Genomic DNA, 16,265 nt, shown 5'->3' with positions numbered 1-16,265 from the left:
GGCGGGAAAGTAAACGGTGTTTCTGTGCGCTGCTCTGGTTCGCCAGAAGCAACTTTGTCATGCTGGCCACATGACCCAGAAGCTGTACGCTGGCTCCCTCAGCCAATAAAGCGAGATGAGCGCCGCAACCCCAGAGTCAGCCACGACCGGACCTAATGGTCAGGGGTCCCTTTATCTTTACCTTTAAGCTGGATTTGGACCTCACCGCACTTCAAATATAGAGTAACAGCCCCTCTGCCTTTCTGACTGTCCTCTGTCTGTTTTTGGGCATTACAACTGAATAAGCGTGTGGGGAGAATATCTCTCTGGTTCCTCCAAGCCAGACATTGTTCTATAAACCTCATATCATGTCTACGCTGCCTCCTCGCAGCACATGAGAATCCGCCACGCTCTCCTTGCGAGGAAAGAAGGTGAAAGCCAGGTTGCAAAGCGTGAGCAGATTGCTAATGAGCAGGGAGAGTTAAATATTTGCAGCTCAGAGGTGGAGGAGAGAGAGGAAGGCAGGCGAGGACCAAGCCCAGAGGGCAACTCTCGGCCAGGGGCCATTTCTCAGCTGTGGGGATGGGGAATCAGATTGTGGTTTGAGTCTCCTCAACAGCTTTTTGGGTGCATGATGTTTTGGTGGGCCCCCAAAAGTAATTATCTCACAGCCGGGAATGTTGCAAAAAAGGAAAGGAGAAGAATCCAAGTGCTCTAAGGAAGTGGGGAGCTTTTGCAGCCCGGGGGCCATATTCCCTTATGGAGAAGGGTCTGGGCGCCACATTCCAGGGGTGGACAAGGGCTGGGTGTTAAAGGTGGGCAGGTCAGTTGATATGATTAATAATAATAATAATAATAATAATAATTTATACCCCACCCATTCTGGGCGGCTTCCAACCGAATACCAAAAACAATACAGCATCAGACATTAAAAACTTCCCTAAACAGGGCCGCCTTCAGTTGTCTTTTAAAAGTAAAATAGTTGTTCATTGCCTTGACATCTGCTGGGAGGGCGTTCCACAGGGCGGGCAATGCTACCGAGAAGGCCCTCTGCCTGGTTCCCTGTAACCTCACTTCTGGCAGCGAGGGAACCACCAGAAGGCCCTCAGAATGATGGGGGTGGAGATGCTCCTTCGGGTATACAGGGCCAAGGCAGTTTAGGGCTTTAAAGGTCAGCACCAACACTTTGACTTGTGCTCAGAAACATACTGGGAGCCAATGAAGATCTTTCAGGACCGGTGTTATATGGTCCCGGCAGCCACTCCCAGTCACCAGTCTAGCTGCCGCATTCTGGATTAATTGCAGTTTCCAAGTCACCTTCAAAGGTAGCCCCATGCAGAGCGCATTGCAGTAGTCCAAGCGGTAGTCTTACCTCTCTAAATGTGGCAACAGACTGTATTCCAGCTGCACAATTGTCACACACAGTTACACACAACCCTCTCCCTCGTAGGAACATAGGTAAGGCTGGGAGGGTAAAGCTGTTGCAGCATGGGACCTTCTGCACTCAGTGCAGGTATCTTCCTTTGAGCCATGTAAGGACGTTGCCTTATACCATGTTAATGCCAGGTGTGGAACCTTTAACCTTCTGGATGCAAAGTGGGTTTCCTGCTCCTCAACTATGCCCCTCTCTCAAGGAAGGATGCAAGACTGGTGCATTATATCAACTCCGATGATATCTCGCCCACTTCTCCAGAGTCTTCCCCAGGTCTGCTAACGTGCCATCCTCTTTCGGCGGAGATTCTGGGGATTTCCAACTCTATGATTCTGTGATCTTAGAGGGTAGCCCCACGTTGAGGCTTCTCCAAAAGGCCTTCCCCTTGGGCATAAGAACATTAAGAAGAGCCTACTGGATCAGGCAAATGGCTCCTATACCCAGCATCCTGTTCTCACAGTAGCCACCAGATGCAGCAGGACCTGAGCACAAGAGCCCTCTCCGCCTTCTGTGGTTTCAGAAGCACTGTTGCCTCCAACCATGGAGGCAGATTGTGGCCATCATGGCTAGTCGCTATTAATAGGTAAAGGGGGACCCTTGACCATTAGGTCCAGTCGTGGCCGACTCGGGTTGCGGCGCTCATCTCACTTTATTGGCCGAGGGAGCTGGCGTACAGCTTCTGGGTCATGTGGCCAGCATGACTAAGCTGCTTCTGGCGAACCAGAGCAGTGCCATTTATCTTCCCGCTGGAGCAGTACCTATTTATCTACTTGCACTTTGACGTGGTTCAAACTGCTAGGTTGGCAGGAGAGCAGTGGCGTAGCGTGGGGTATCAGCACCCGGGGCAAGGCAAGTAATTTGCGCACCCTAACCTGTGGATTTTAGTAGGGACAGAGAGCTGCGAGTGCGAGCGCCCCCCCCCCAGATGTTGCACCCAGTGCGGCCAGCCCCTCCTGCACCCCCACGCTACGCCACTGTAGGAGAGTCGCCATTAATAACCTTTTCCTATTAATTTGTCTGGTCCTCTTTTACAGCCACCCATGTTGCTGGCCATCGCTGCCTCCTTGTGGGAGGGAGTTCCGCAGATTAACCGAGCGCTGCACAACAAAGTGCTTTCCTTTATCCCTCCTCGAACATTCCATTTCATCCAGTGCCTATTGGAGTTCTGGTGTTAATGAAGAGGGAAGGAAACGTTTTGCTCTTTGCTTTCTCTACTCCATGCATACCGACTTCTGAAAATCATGTGTCTTGGTGGAGCGCACCAGCAATTCTCTCAAAGGCAACCCTGCAGAGCAATTTTCCAAACTGCTTTAGGCAGGAATGCGCAGGGCGCGAATTGAGTTCTGGCCTCGGGCCAGGATTCACGCTGGGGGCAGCAGAGGCTGCGTGCACTGAACTGCAAGATATAGTCTGTTTGTGACTGTGGTTTTTGTTTTTTTCACCAGGATTATTTTTATTTTTTTTAAGCATTCTTTCTTTTACACACATACTTGCAGGGTTGGGAGAGTCAATGTAATCAGCAGGAAGCCAAACACTCCCAACCATCTCGTGTCAATGAGGTTTTTTGTTTACGGACAGAGCCCACCCGGATTCCTAGCCCAAATGCCAAGCGCCCCCCACATACGGGGCCTAGGCACAAAGCGAGCCTTTGGACAAGGAGAGGGAAAGGTTATGCTCATTAGCATGCAGCTCAGGGCTACTTTACTAGACAAAGGGCAGGAGTTGAAGAAAGGAGAGGGGGGCAGGTCAAACTTTCCAAATGCCATTGTGTTCGGAGGCCCTGATCCTGCTAAACAAGGCACCTGACACTGACTTCAATGGTGCCCATGTACCACAGGAGCCAGCTCCCTTTGCCCCCCCAATAAAATATTTGAGAGCCCCCCCCCCAGTGCTGGGTTAAACCCTATGGAGGCCCCATGGCAGTCAAAATCTCAGGGGGCCCCTTGCAAGTTATCTCAAAGCTTCTACTCAGTTTGACTGTAATTTTCTTTCAAGATCAAATCAACGCTATTTCGATTTCTTGTTGTGGGGCCCCTCAAAAGTGTGGGGTCCATAGGACGGTGCCTACTCTTCCAATTTGATAATCTGGCACTGTCCCTCACCCTCCCCAGTTGATGGGTAAAAAGGTAAAGGTACCCCTGACCGTTAGGTCCAGTTGCGGACGACTCTGGGTTTGCGGCGCTCATCTCGCTCTATAGGCCAATGGAGCCGGTGTTTGTCTGCAGACAGCTTTTCCGGGTCATGTGGCCAGCATGACTAAGCCACTTCTGGTGAACCAGAGCAGCGCATGGAAATGCGTTTACCTACCCGCCAGAGCGGTACCTATTTATCTACTTGCACTTGACATGCTTTCGAACTGCTAGGTTGGCAGGAGCTGGGACCAAACAACGGGAGCTCACCCCGTTGCAGGGATTCGAACTGCCAACCTTCTGATCGGCAAGCTCTAGGCTCAGTGGTTTAAACCACAGTGCCACATTCAAATGTGTATGTGTGCTGCAACTTCTGATTGAATATGTGATCCCCATGGGTGTAGCCAGGGAAGCAGGAAGGGCAGCTGCCCCCTACCTAAATCAAGTAAAAATAAATAAATTTTTAAAAAGCCTTAGCTAAAAGTAGAAATTGTAGAAAGGTTCAGATAGATTTTTCTGAACACTTGGGGGCAAAATAAAGTCATTTAAAACAACAGATGTTGAGAAATATCATTCCAAATCTGCTAGGCAGAGCAAGACAGAGGATGATGACAGGTGGGTGTCCTGCCCCCTCCCTAATTCCTGGCTATGCCCATACCTGCCTGCCCCCAAATATTTTATTCAAATAGATACCCCTGGCATGCACCAGTTTTCGCTGCATATCTGTGTGGGGGGGGGGAGCCCTTGGGCATCATTCTAATGTGTGCGTGAGAATGTTCCTTACAGCCTGATCCTCTACAAATTTACTCACATCCCTTGGCACTTAGAACCTGCTGCCTTGGGGTTGGGGTCCCTTCCAACTACAGTGGTACCTCGGGTTAAGAACTTAATTCATTCTGGAGGTCTGTACTTAATCTGAAACTATTCTTAACCTGAAGCACCACTTTAGCTAATGGGGCCTCCCACTGCCGTCGTACGATTTCTGTTCTCATCCTGAAGCAAAGTTCTTAACCCGAGGTACTATTTCTGGGTTAGCGGAGTCTGTAACCTGAAGCGTCTGTAACCTGAGGTACCACTGTACCATTCTGAGGTTCTTCCTTTTGCTCATCGCTGCGAAGGGCCCAGCGGAGCTCAGGCTGCCTGGACTGGAGGGCTGGCTCCTCCCGCTCCGGGGCCAGCCTTGCTATAGGGTGGGGGGAGAGAGAGGACGAGAGCAAGGGAGCGCGGGCGGGCGAGCTCGTCCCCTGCCAGAGCGTGTTCCCTCGCGGGGGCGGCCCCTGGCATCGTCGGCCGCCGCTGCAGTCGCTGCCGCAGATCGCCCCGTCGGAAGAGGCGAGCCCTCTACTCCTCCTCCTCCTGCCGTCTCTCCCCGTGGTCCTCTCCCTCTCTCCATGGCCAGCGCGGGGCTCCAGCTGGTGGGCTACTTCATGGCCCTGGCCGGCTTGGTGGGCTCCATCTGCTCGTCGGCGCTGCCCCAGTGGAAGCAGAGCTCCTACGCCGGGGACGCCATCATCACGGCCGTCGGGCTGTACGAGGGCCTCTGGATGAGCTGCGCCTCGCAGAGCACCGGGCAGGTCCAGTGCAAGCTCCACGAGTCGTTGCTCTCGCTCGACGGTGCGTCCCAAGGGTGCATGGGGGGCGGGCGCACAGGGAGAGAGCCGGGGCTACGGTTGCGCCTCGCTGGCGTCCAGCAGGCAGCCTGCGGGTGGGTACGGGAAGCGGGGCTGTCGCCTGACGGGATGTAGCGCAGCCTCCAAGCGTCTGTAACCCGAGGTACCCCCTCTAAATCAAGTACAGTGGTACTTCGGGTTACAGACGCTTCAGGTTACAGACTCCGCTAACCCAGAAATAGCACCTCGGGTTAAGAACTTTGCTTCAGGATGAGAACAGAAATCGCGTGGCGGTGGCAGAGGGAGGCTCCATTAGCTAAAGTGGTGCTTCAGGTTAAGAACAGATTCAGGTTAAGAACGGACCTCCGGAACGAATTATGTTCTTAACCCGAGGTACCACTGTAAATGAATAAAAGCAATTTACTAAAAGTGGACACTGTAGAAAGATTTGGACAGATTTTTTTTTCTGAGCACTTGGGGGGGTTGGTCAAGAGAAATTTAAAACTACTGTTGTTGAGACACTTGATTCCGAATCTGCTAAGAAGAGGTTGATAACAGGTGGGTGTCCTGCCGCCGCCCCCCATAAATCCTGGCTACACCCATGGCAGCATCTACGGATCTGGAACCCCTTGCCACTCAAATATGCTGCGTGTTTGTATGTGGTGGGTTTTAGCTAAGGAGTGGTGGCGGCTGAGAGCTCTGCTTCTATCTTCTCCTAACATAGAAAAGAAAAGCTCCCCCCTCACAATTGCCTTCGATTGTCTCCGGTGCATTGAATTGAATTTAGGGGCAGCGACCTGTGTTGTTGATTGATTGATTGATTGATTAGTTCTTACGTTACATTGGCAGGCATTGCCATATTACATCACAAAACTTATTATACTGTAATTTTCAACCTGTACGTATACTTTATATGCATAAAGAGAAAGGGGAAAGGGGAAAAAAAAACCAAAAAGAAAAAGCTATTCCAAACTTATTCCAAAATCATATATCAACACTTTGGACTTCCTGTCTATCCCGTGGTATATTACTTTTTTCCCCCTTTACAAATGAATGTACTCTTATTATTGTATATTTCTTTACATTTTACCTAATACATTCCTATATCAATCTGCACCCTTGGTCTTGTTCCTCAACTCAGTCTCTCCCCAACGTCAATCGAATGCTTGCATAGATAGTGAACCTTTACTGTATTTTTGAACATATATCTTATATCTATCCTGCTTTTCCATAAATTTTTGTTTTGAGTTGCCTCTCAGGCTATTTGTCAGCTGTGCCATTTCAGCAAATTCTTGTAGCTTGGCATGCCAGTCTATAATTGTCGGGGCTCCTTGTGTTGTTGTTAATGTGAAAATGCCACACAGTTGATATCTCCTCCTCCTCTTTTGCTTTTATTTTTATTACAGTATTAGCTTTCATATTCTTTCATATCCAAGCCAAACCTTGGCATCATATAAAGGCATTGCGAGTGACCTCTGGTGAGCCTTGTCTCAAGGGAAGGCTCAAGGTGATATTTATTATTGTTTAACATTTAGTGCTATTTCGTATCCATGTTGAGCCTTGGCATCATATAAAGGTGCTGGAAGTGACCCCTGGTGAACCTTGCCTCGAAGGAAGCCACGGGGTGACAGTGGTAGCTGTTTACTATTTGGGGGCTGCCTCCAAGTAAGTGCTACCCATTGCAATTACCATATTGGCCCGAATATAAGTCGCACCCGAATATAAGCCAGACCTTTCAAATTGGAGAGGGGGAAAGAAAAGAAGGGAAAATACCCAAATATAAGCCTCTTCATTCCTCGCTGCTCCTGGCTGCATACCGTAATGTCGTGACTATAAGCCACACTTTGACTTTCCACAGTTGCAATATGGGGGGAAAGTGAGGCTTACATTCGGGCCAATGCGGTAATGAACCTAAGTTAGCCATGCCTACTAACTTCAGCGGGTTTACTCTGAGTTGGACTAACTCTGGATACAAACTATTACTATTGATAATTATTATTTTGCAGTATTCAGTATCCACGGTGGGAGGGTGAGTCCCACTGTCATTGTTCTGCAAGAGCACCCCTCCATGCAGTAATGTTGGAGATGCATTGAAGAAGAAAAACAATACAGTGGTACCTCGGGTTAAGTACTTAATTCGTTCTGGAGGTCTGTTCTTAACCTGAAACTGTTCTTAATCTGAAGCACTACTTTAGCTAATGGGGCCTCCTGCTGCCGCCGTGGTGCCGGAGCACGATTTCTGTTCTCATCCTGAAGCAAAGTTCTTAACCCGAGGTACTATTTCTGGGTTAGTGGAGTCTGTAACCTGAAGCGCCTGTAACCTGAAGCGTATGTAACCCGAGGTACCACTGTAAAGAGGAGTGGTGTATGGACTTTCCAGAATAAACCCAACATTAATGCCAGGGCCAGGCCAGGACGTTTTGCTGCTAAAGTGGAAAATGCTTTCTCCACTGCTGTGTGCCCGCTGTTGTGTGCCAGCCTGCCAGGTGGGCATGCAGTGGAAAAGGAGCCTGACAGTCAGGGTACACACGCCCTGGCAGCTGGATCTGCCACTCCTTGTGGCTGTCTGGAGCCTGCCGCCTTGAGGCAACGGCCTCGCTTCGCCTCATAGATGGGCCAGCTTTGACTAATGCAATTTGATTGTGGAAGACCCCCTGGAGGGGGAAAGCTACCAGTCAGTAGGGATGCTGTTTCTTCAACAGATCGCTCTGCTACCAGCTCTCTTCTCTAAGTGCTTTGCATGGGCAAAGCAACCCCTAACAGAGCGAAGATCTAAAACAGTAACTGTGCGTGTTCTTGCATGGGTGCAACTGCTTGCTGAGGATTAACTATTATTTATTAGCTGGCAGTACACCCGGTGTTGCCCCAGGAATCTAAGAAACAGAGACCAAAACCCACTCCTCACTATCGGGAGCCCATCATGCCAAACTGGAATTAGGAAATCTTCAGAGGCAATCAAATTGGCAGAGTTTGGGCCTGACAGATGGATTCAAAATGGCGCCCATGTGTCAGTGTGAGAGAGTCTGTTATCCTCTGCATTGGAGACCCCTTTCAGAGCAGATGGAGCCTTTGGCCTGTGTGCCAGTGGATCTGATTCAAGGTGTAGAGCCCGGGTTAAATAGCACTTTGCCTCTGTGTCAGAGCTTTTTCATCCGTGTTGCATATAACTGTTAAAGGAGCCCTTTGCCTATGTGTCAATGGGTGAGAGTCATTGGGTAGAGCTGTAAAGAGCCTTTAGCCAATATGTCAAAGAGGCCTTTAACAGGTAAGGGAGCCCTTTGCCCATACATCAGAGGTTGGAACAAGGCACTCTTAATTGGGAATGAAATGAAATGCCTTTGTTAAAAATTAGTTCCTGGAAGGGTTGCCATGTGTCCTCTTTTTCCAGGTCACATCCTCTTTTTCATGGGTAGAGGTAAAAAGGTAAAGGTAAAGGACCCCTGGAAGGTTAAGTCCAGTCAAAGGCGACTATGGAGTGTGGTGCTCATCTCGCTTTCATGCCAGACAGCTTTCTGGGTCATGTAGCCAGCATGACTAAACCACTTCAAGCACAACTGAACACCATGACAGTAGCCAGAGCGCACAGAAATGCCATTTACCTTTCCGCTGGAAAGGTAAACCCTTACACTGGCGTGCTTTCAAACTGCTAGGCTGGCAGGAGCTGGGACCGAGCAACAGGAGCTCACTTGGTTGTGGGGATTCGAACTGTCAACCTTCTGATCAGCAAGCCCAAGAGGCTCAGTGGTTTAGACCACATCGTCACCCGCTTTTTAGTGATCCATAGTTAAAAGTAAAGGTAAAGGTAAAGGGACCCCTGACCATTAGGTCCCGTCGTGACTGACCCGCGTCCCTATAGTTAAAAGTAGAAGTCGGCAAATGTGACCTGTCTTTTGCTCTTCAAAATATGGCAACCCTATGGGACATTTTTGAAGGGATGCGGGTGGCGCTGTGGGTTAAACCACAGAGCCTAGGACTTGCCGATCAGAAGGTCGGTGGTTCGAATCCCCATGACGGGGTGAGCTCCCGTTGCTCGGTCCCTGCTCCTGCCAACCTAGCAGTTCGAAAGCACGTCAAAGTGCAAGTAGATAAATGGGTACCGCTCCGGTGGGAAGGTAAATGGCGTTTCCGTGCGCTGCTCTGGTTCGCCAGAAGCGGCTTAGTCATGCTGGCCACATGACCCAGAAGCTGTACTCTGGCTCCCTCGGTCAATAAAGCGAGATGAGCACCCCAACCCCAGAGTCGGCCACAACTGGACCTAATGGTCAGAGGTCCCTTTACCTTTATGGGCCATTTTAAGCAACTTAACCCTGCAATTGCAGGTGCCTCTTTTCCCCCTTGGACACCCCAAAGACAGGCACTTTCTTGTTTTCCAGTTCATATCCAGACTTCCCGGGCACTCATGGTGGTCTCCATCCTCCTGGGCTTTGTGGGGGCTGTTGTCAGCGTGATCGGAATGAAATGCACCAAAGTCGGAGACGAGAATCCCGTGGTGAAAAGCTGGATCGCTGTGTTGGGGGGTGTCTTCTTCCTACTAGCAGGTAAGTAAGCTGAAGGCCAATATATACCCTGTGGGCCTTGTCCCAGCCTGGGTGCCAAATGGGGCCCTCTGGGCATCTCCCTCTAACCTGGGGACTCTCCCTGGTCCCTTGCCTGCTGTATTTGTACTCTCCTTGGGTGTTGTTGTCTGGCTGGGTTGCGTCCTCAAACTCGGAGCATCCCTTTTGCTTGCCTGGATGGAGGACAGACGTGTGTGTATGACAACACGTGGAAACTGGATTGTGCTGCAGATCTGGAGACTGGTTGGCTGCCACACTGCTGAGTGCCTTCTCCATGCTGCTGCTGCTGCCGTATTCAAGGCCAGACTATGTTTCTGGGCATCTTCCCCCTCTTTGCTCTGCTCCTCCTGTCATTCTTCTTGTTAATCAATAGCAACATATTTCAAGGCGGGATGCAGAGGGGTGACCAGCAGTCCAATGGTCAGCCTGGGTATCTGAATCCTGGGGGCAAGGCCCTTGAGGCTGGCAGGTGGGGGAGCCAGTGGAGCTGGGTGGCTGCTGCATCGTGCTCTTGCTGTCACCCCACAGATTCCCTGGGCTGCCTATTTGCCACCACTCACTACACTGAAGTGGACAGTGACGTCTGTTGGTGGCCAAGGGAACTGCAGCCTGACGACAGTCTTACATTGCTATTATACAGTAAGGCGAGAGTAATATTTATTGCTCCACCCACTTTTGCTTCAGGTCTGCTGCCCACCACTGGCACGTAGCCCCCAGAAAGTTGCCCAGAAGATAATGTGGTTGAAAAATACACTCCACCCTTGCTTTATTTGGTGGACTCGAAGTGGCTCAAAACAAATACAACTTTGTGGAAACAAGTTAACGAAGTGGATTATTCCTCAATAAGAGGTTTATCGGGTGCACCTGTTCTGGGCACATCCTGGTTTGGAGCATGAAATGCATATCAAAGTTCTTGTTATACTGGTGCTTAAATGATGATTTGGGGAACACAAGCATGTGTTCAAGATAGTAAAGGAAAAAGCTAGATATATCAGCTTGCTCCGAGGCTTAGTAAGGGCAGTAGGTCAGGCAACATAGCAGTTTCTCCTTGGTCCTATGCCTGCAGATAAGCCTTATAAAGTACATCAACCACTGAATATTGCTTTCGGGGATGGGGGAAGTGGAGACATGTGTTACAAGACAGCAGCAGCCATAGGAGATATAGGACTGCAGGGCCCATTCTCATTGGCTCTGCTAAGAGACCATCTCTGTTTGGCTGCTCCTCCCCTCAAACATTTTCCATTCAAGCTGTTCATTTACTACTTTAAAGAACGGGTTCCTGAGCTTGCTTGTATTTCTTCCCCCCACCCTTTTGTTTATAACACAATGCATGGCATAGAGAAAGCAGACAGAGAAAAGCTCGTCTCCCTCTCTCACAACATTAGAACATCCCATAAAGCTGAATGTTGGGAGATTCAAGACAGATAAAAGGAAGTCCTTCTTTACGCAGCCCCTAGTTGAACTATAGAACTCACTCCTGCAGGAGACAGTGAAAGCCACCAACTTAAATGGCTTTAAAAGAGAACTGGACGAATTCATGGGAAGAGAGGGCTCTCAGTGTGGCTACTTGCCACATCATCTATGCTCTACCTCCACTGTCAGAGATATTATGCTTCCGAATACCAGCTCCTGGGAATCGCAGGTGGGGAGAGTGCCGTTGCACTCATGTCTAGCTTGTGAGCTTCCCATAGGCATGCAATCAGAGACTGAGAGAATGCTGGACTAGGTGGGTTCCTCATCTGATTAAGCAGAATGTTCTCATGATGACTCCCAATCCTGGAACATGAGTGTAATGTGTAGTTTGGCCCCCAATTCCTAATAACTGAATAATTTGTGTTGTCTTCTCTGTTCCCAGGTCTGTGCACTATGACGGCTGTTTCATGGTACGCGGCACGGGTGACGTACGAGTTTTTCAATCCCAGCACGCCGGTTAACGCCAGGTGAGAGCAGGGCCTGCGCCAACCCAGAGTGTGCTTTCTCACACCTCTTGTCAAACCAGAAATCACAGCAGCGGATGTGTGCCTTTCAAAACCCAGAGAGATTGTCCCAGTTGTGTACAGCATTCCCCCTCGATCACAGGTGGGGAACGTTTTTCAGTCCAAGGGCCACATTGCCTTCTGGGCAACCTTCTGAGGGCCACATGCCAGCTGTGGGAGACCATAGAGGAAAGGGATGAATGTAAATGTTACCTTTGCACACCAGGCTAATTTCAATACACACTCACAAACCCATTTCTATGGGGCCAGCAACATGCCTTCGCTGTCTGAGATCTCGCTGGAAATCAGCGCTGATTTAATGCGCCAGAGGAACACAGCACGTTAACCCACCATAATGGTGCAAACACAAGTTCTGATATGCACTTCAATCCCTCCCATAAATTCCTGAAACAGGAAGCTGATTGTCACACCATGTAGCTCAGTATTGTCTACAGTGACTGTTAGCAGCCTAGGGTTCCAGACTAGGGTTGTTGCCTAACCCTACCTGGGGGATGCCAATGGATGTTCCCCAGCCCCTTCTGCATGCAAAGCGGGTGTTCTGTTCTTCTGCCACTCCACTGTGGCCCTTTATTTTTTGCCATCTTGAGGCAACTGAGTTTGCATGTCAAAGCCCCAAGCCACCCCCAGGAGAATGCAGACACAAGGACGCAGAATTTAGGTTAATGTTAATGGGCAAAATTCAGGCCACAGCTTCATTGATTACAGAATGTGAGCGGTATTGGCTTAGGCATTGGCATCAACAGACTATATCTGACTCCTGCCCGCCTTGCAGGGAGTCTGGTAAGGGTAAACCACCAGTAGGGGGAGCCCCGCCAATGTGGATCAACTCGAGCATCCCCTGGGTTCCTGCTGGGGTTGTGGCATGGCCCTAGCCCCTCCCTGGGCTTCGGACAAGATCCACACCCCTGGATTCCTTTAACACAGGGGTCAGCAAACTTTTTCAGCAGGGGGTCGGTCCACTGTCCCTCAGACCTTGTGGGGAGCCGGACTATATTTTGAAAAGAAATAATCAACAAATTCCTATGCCCCACAAACAACCCAGAGATGCATTTTAAATAAAAGCACATATTCTACTCATGTAAAAACACCAGGCAGGCCCCACAAATAATCCAGAGATACATTTTATATAAAAGGACACATTCTACCCTTGTAAAAACATGCTGATTCCCGGACCGTCCACAGGCCGGATTTAGAAGGCAATTGGACCGGATCCGACCCCCAGGCCTTAGTTTGTCTACCCATGCTTTAACGGAATACTCTTGAGCACGGAGGGGCAGATGATGGCCGCACCTCCCCTCCCCCCCACATTGCTATTCCAGTGTCTAACCACCTAACCTTACAAAGTTGTGACAATTGCTACAAGGTAGGCGAAAACCAAGTGGCCAGTGCCAATTTGTCAAGTGGAAAAAGTCCTACCAGGCCCCTCAATGGCGACCAACCGAAGTCCATGGCAAGGCCAATGACGCAACCTGAACAAAGGGTGGGAGGGCAGGAGATCCGTGGTGTGAGGCTGAAAAGGAGCGATTCAGCGTTGTGCTGTGGTTTAAATTGACCCCAGACATGCCCCCCAAGTCGCCTGACTGGACACTTGGCTAACTGGCGTGGTGGGGCCTCCCCAGTGTAAGGCAGGACATAGTCCCGCCCCCCATAATAATGTAATAATTTATAATAATAATAATAATAATAATAATAATAATACCCTGCCCATCTGGCTGGGTTTCCCCAGTCGCTCTGGGCAGCTTCCAACAGAACACTAAAATACAATAACCTATTCAACATTAAAAGCTTCCCTAAACAGGGCTGCCTTCAGATGTCTTCTAAAAGTCTGGTAGTTGTTTTTCTCTTTGCCATCTGGTGGGAGGGGGTTCCACAGGGCGGGTGCCACTACTGAGAAGGCCCTCTGCCTGGTTCCCTGTAGGAGGCGAGGCTTGGCGGCTTGCCCGCAATGTGTCCCCACAAAGAGGTGGAGCCGATTTATCAGGATGTACACCTCAACATGTCTGCTGTTATAATCTACACTTTTTCTTCTTCTTTTTTGGCCTTAGGTATGAATTTGGACCTGCTCTCTTTGTGGGGTGGTCAGCAGGCAGCCTGACCATGCTGGGCGGAGCCTTCCTGTCCTGCTCCTGCCCCAAACCGGAAGAGAGAGGGCAGCAGTACTACCGGCAGTCGCAGCCTTCCACAGCTAGAGAGTACGTCTGAATCCCAAGGGAAGAAAGAGTGGAGACAAGTGACGGGTGGTTCCTTTACGTGTCTGTGGAATGGAGAGGGCCAAGTTGCCTCTTGCAGCTCCAAGCAGGCTAGAAAGTCCAGAGGCACAGTATCTCAGGGGTTATTATTATTGTTATTTTTGGTTCCTTCTCAGATTCATGCACAAGAAGGGATTTGGAACGTCTTCCCCACCCACAGCTCTGCAAAATGGCATCACAGATGGGCCCGTGTGAGCGGTGGGAAGGGAGTCCCAACCTCGTGATATGTTTTCCACCCACCTGTTGTGTATCTGTGGGCTTGAAACTAACAGCCCTCTTTTTATTTCCCCTTCATTTTTCAGGCCCCCTGTAAAAAGGGGAGATCAGTCCGTGTAATGCCTTCAGGGGGAAGAGAGAGACATGGTTCTGGGCCTGAGCTTTTCAATCCAAGAGACCAAAGTGACTATAGCGAGGACATTTTTAAAAAACAAACACAAAGCAGACACCCCACTGTGTTTCCCCAAGACCCCTTTTCCTTATTGGGAGAGAGAAAAATGAAAAACCAGAAATGCATCTTTGAAAATGAAAGTTGCTCGTTTTCGAAATGTAAAAAGGTTGCATTAACTTTTCCCCATGGTACCGTTTATACTGCTCGACAATATGGTTCTACCTTTTCAACAACGGCAACAACAAAATATATAAATGTTTCTAATGGTTTGTACTAAACATTTGTCTTATTAAAATATTTTTATTGCCAGCTTTCTAAAGTTTGTTGTATCCCTCCCCAGATTCTGGGGTGCCTTATAAGTGCTGAACTGAATGGTCCAGCAAGTTTACTACCCATCACATTTTGAGGGGAGGGGGGTATTAGAGAAATTTATATACTCAGCCAGGCTAGCTCAATATTCTCTGCATTGAGGGCTTCATGTATGGAACCTTCCCAGTCCTACCTGGAGTTGCTGGGGATTGAACACAGGACCTTCTGCATGCAAAGCAGGTGTGGACTGAACAGAGTTTTAAAAGTCCCATCCATAGCAGCAAAACTGAAGCAGAGGAATTAGGCTAGCTTTTCCCTTCTTACTCTGCTTAACAAAGATATAAGAGAACAGACTGGAAAGCAAGTTTAGAATATGGTTTACTTACTACATAGACTTGTACTGGTTTTCAGTTAAAGGTAAAGGTAAAGGGACCCCTGACCATTAGGTCCAGTCATGGCCGACTCTGGGGTTGCGGCACAAATCTCACTTTACTGGCCGAGGGAGCTGGCGTACGGCTTCCAGGCCATGGGGCCAGCATGACTAAGCCGCTTCTGGTGAACCAGAGCAGTGCACGGAAACACTGTTTACCTTCCTGCCGGAGTGGTACCTATTTATCTACTTGCACTTTGACGTGCTTTTGAACTGCTGGGTTGGCAGGAGCAGGGACCGAGCAACGGGAGCTCACCCCATTGCGGGGATTTGAACTGCCGACCTTCTGATCGGCAAGCCCTAGGCCCTGTGGTTTAATCCACAGCGCCACCCGCGTCCCTGAGGGTTGAACTACAGTGGCCAAAATGCATTCAGGGGAGGAAGGTGCTTTGAATGTACTTTAGCATGGGCACATCCCAAGAACCTAGGAATTGCAGTTGGCACCTCAGAAAACTACAATTCCCAGCACCTTTAACGAACCGCAATTTCCAGGATTCTTTGGAACCGGGGTGGGGATGGGGAGAGAGAGAAATGTGCTTTCAATGCATGGTGCGTACACAGCCATATAAACATAGGAGTGGCTTTACATCGAGTCAGATCACCCGTACATCTAGCTTAGCCGGCAGTGGCAAAACAGGGTTCTGGACAGCGGCCCTTTCCTAGCCCGGTCTGGAAATGCCAGGGACTGGATTTAGGAGCTTCTGCATGCAAAGTGGATACTTTGCCCATCCCTATAGCTTGAGGGGAAACCCATACAGTAGTACCTCGGGTTACAGACGATTCAGGTTACAGACGATTCAGGTTACAGACTCCGCTAACCCAGAAATATTACCTTGGGTTAAGAACTTTCAGAAATCATGCTCCGGCGGCACGGCAGCAGCGGGAGGCCCCATTTGCTAAAGTGGTGCTTTAGGTTAAGAACAGTTTCAGGTTAAGAACGGACCTCCAGAACGAATTAAGTATTTAACCCGAGGTACCACTGTATTGGGAAGACCAATAAAGTCAGCAAACCCAAGACCGTAGCTGCAGATCCCTGGTGGCAAAATTAACTCCTGGCTTTCCCACCACCAGCCAGCTTGGCCTTCTTGACCCCATGATGTTTCTGGTGTGCCAGCATCCTGCTTTGCCCCCACCCCACTTGATAGTCGTCCAGTTGCTACTGGGGAGCCTCAGCTTTGCTGCTGCC

The 16,265-nt window shown here is 49.6% G+C and overlaps 1 protein-coding gene across 2 annotated transcripts; it reads left to right on the top strand.

Annotated features, from left to right (window-relative positions):
• Positions 1-4,772: 4,772 nt before the first annotated feature.
• Positions 4,773-14,659, top strand: CLDN19 (claudin 19). Of its 2 annotated transcripts, none has more exons than XM_081923887.1 (5): positions 4,773-5,154; positions 9,524-9,688; positions 11,562-11,646; positions 13,749-13,895; positions 14,069-14,659. In XM_081923887.1, the coding sequence occupies exons 1-5, from the start codon at positions 4,932-4,934 to the stop codon at positions 14,145-14,147; spliced, it is 699 nt and encodes a 232-aa protein (XP_081780013.1). In that variant the 5' UTR covers positions 4,773-4,931; the 3' UTR covers positions 14,148-14,659. The 2 variants fall into 2 exon arrangements, with proteins under 2 accessions (XP_081780013.1, XP_081780014.1); XM_081923888.1 differs by having other exon boundaries at positions 4,775-5,154; positions 14,255-14,659.
• The last annotated feature ends 1,606 nt before the right edge of the window (positions 14,660-16,265 follow it).

Source organism: Podarcis melisellensis (assembly GCF_964234715.1).
Source record: "Podarcis melisellensis genome assembly, chromosome: 8".
Classification (NCBI taxonomy): Eukaryota; Metazoa; Chordata; class Lepidosauria; order Squamata; family Lacertidae; genus Podarcis; species Podarcis melisellensis.
Note: the sequence above shows the minus strand (reverse complement) of the source record. Positions and strands in the feature narration are given on the sequence as shown.

Excerpts from the sequence above, each read along its gene's own strand:
- CLDN19 (XM_081923887.1), top strand. The coding sequence starts at position 4,932 with ATGGCCAGCGCGGGGCTCCAGCTGGTGGGCTACTTCATGGCCCTGGCC. Across the intron at positions 5,155-9,523 it reads GTCGTTGCTCTCGCTCGACG|TTCATATCCAGACTTCCCGG; the intron begins GTGCGTCCCAAG and ends CTTGTTTTCCAG. Across the intron at positions 9,689-11,561 it reads TGTCTTCTTCCTACTAGCAG|GTCTGTGCACTATGACGGCT; the intron begins GTAAGTAAGCTG and ends CTCTGTTCCCAG.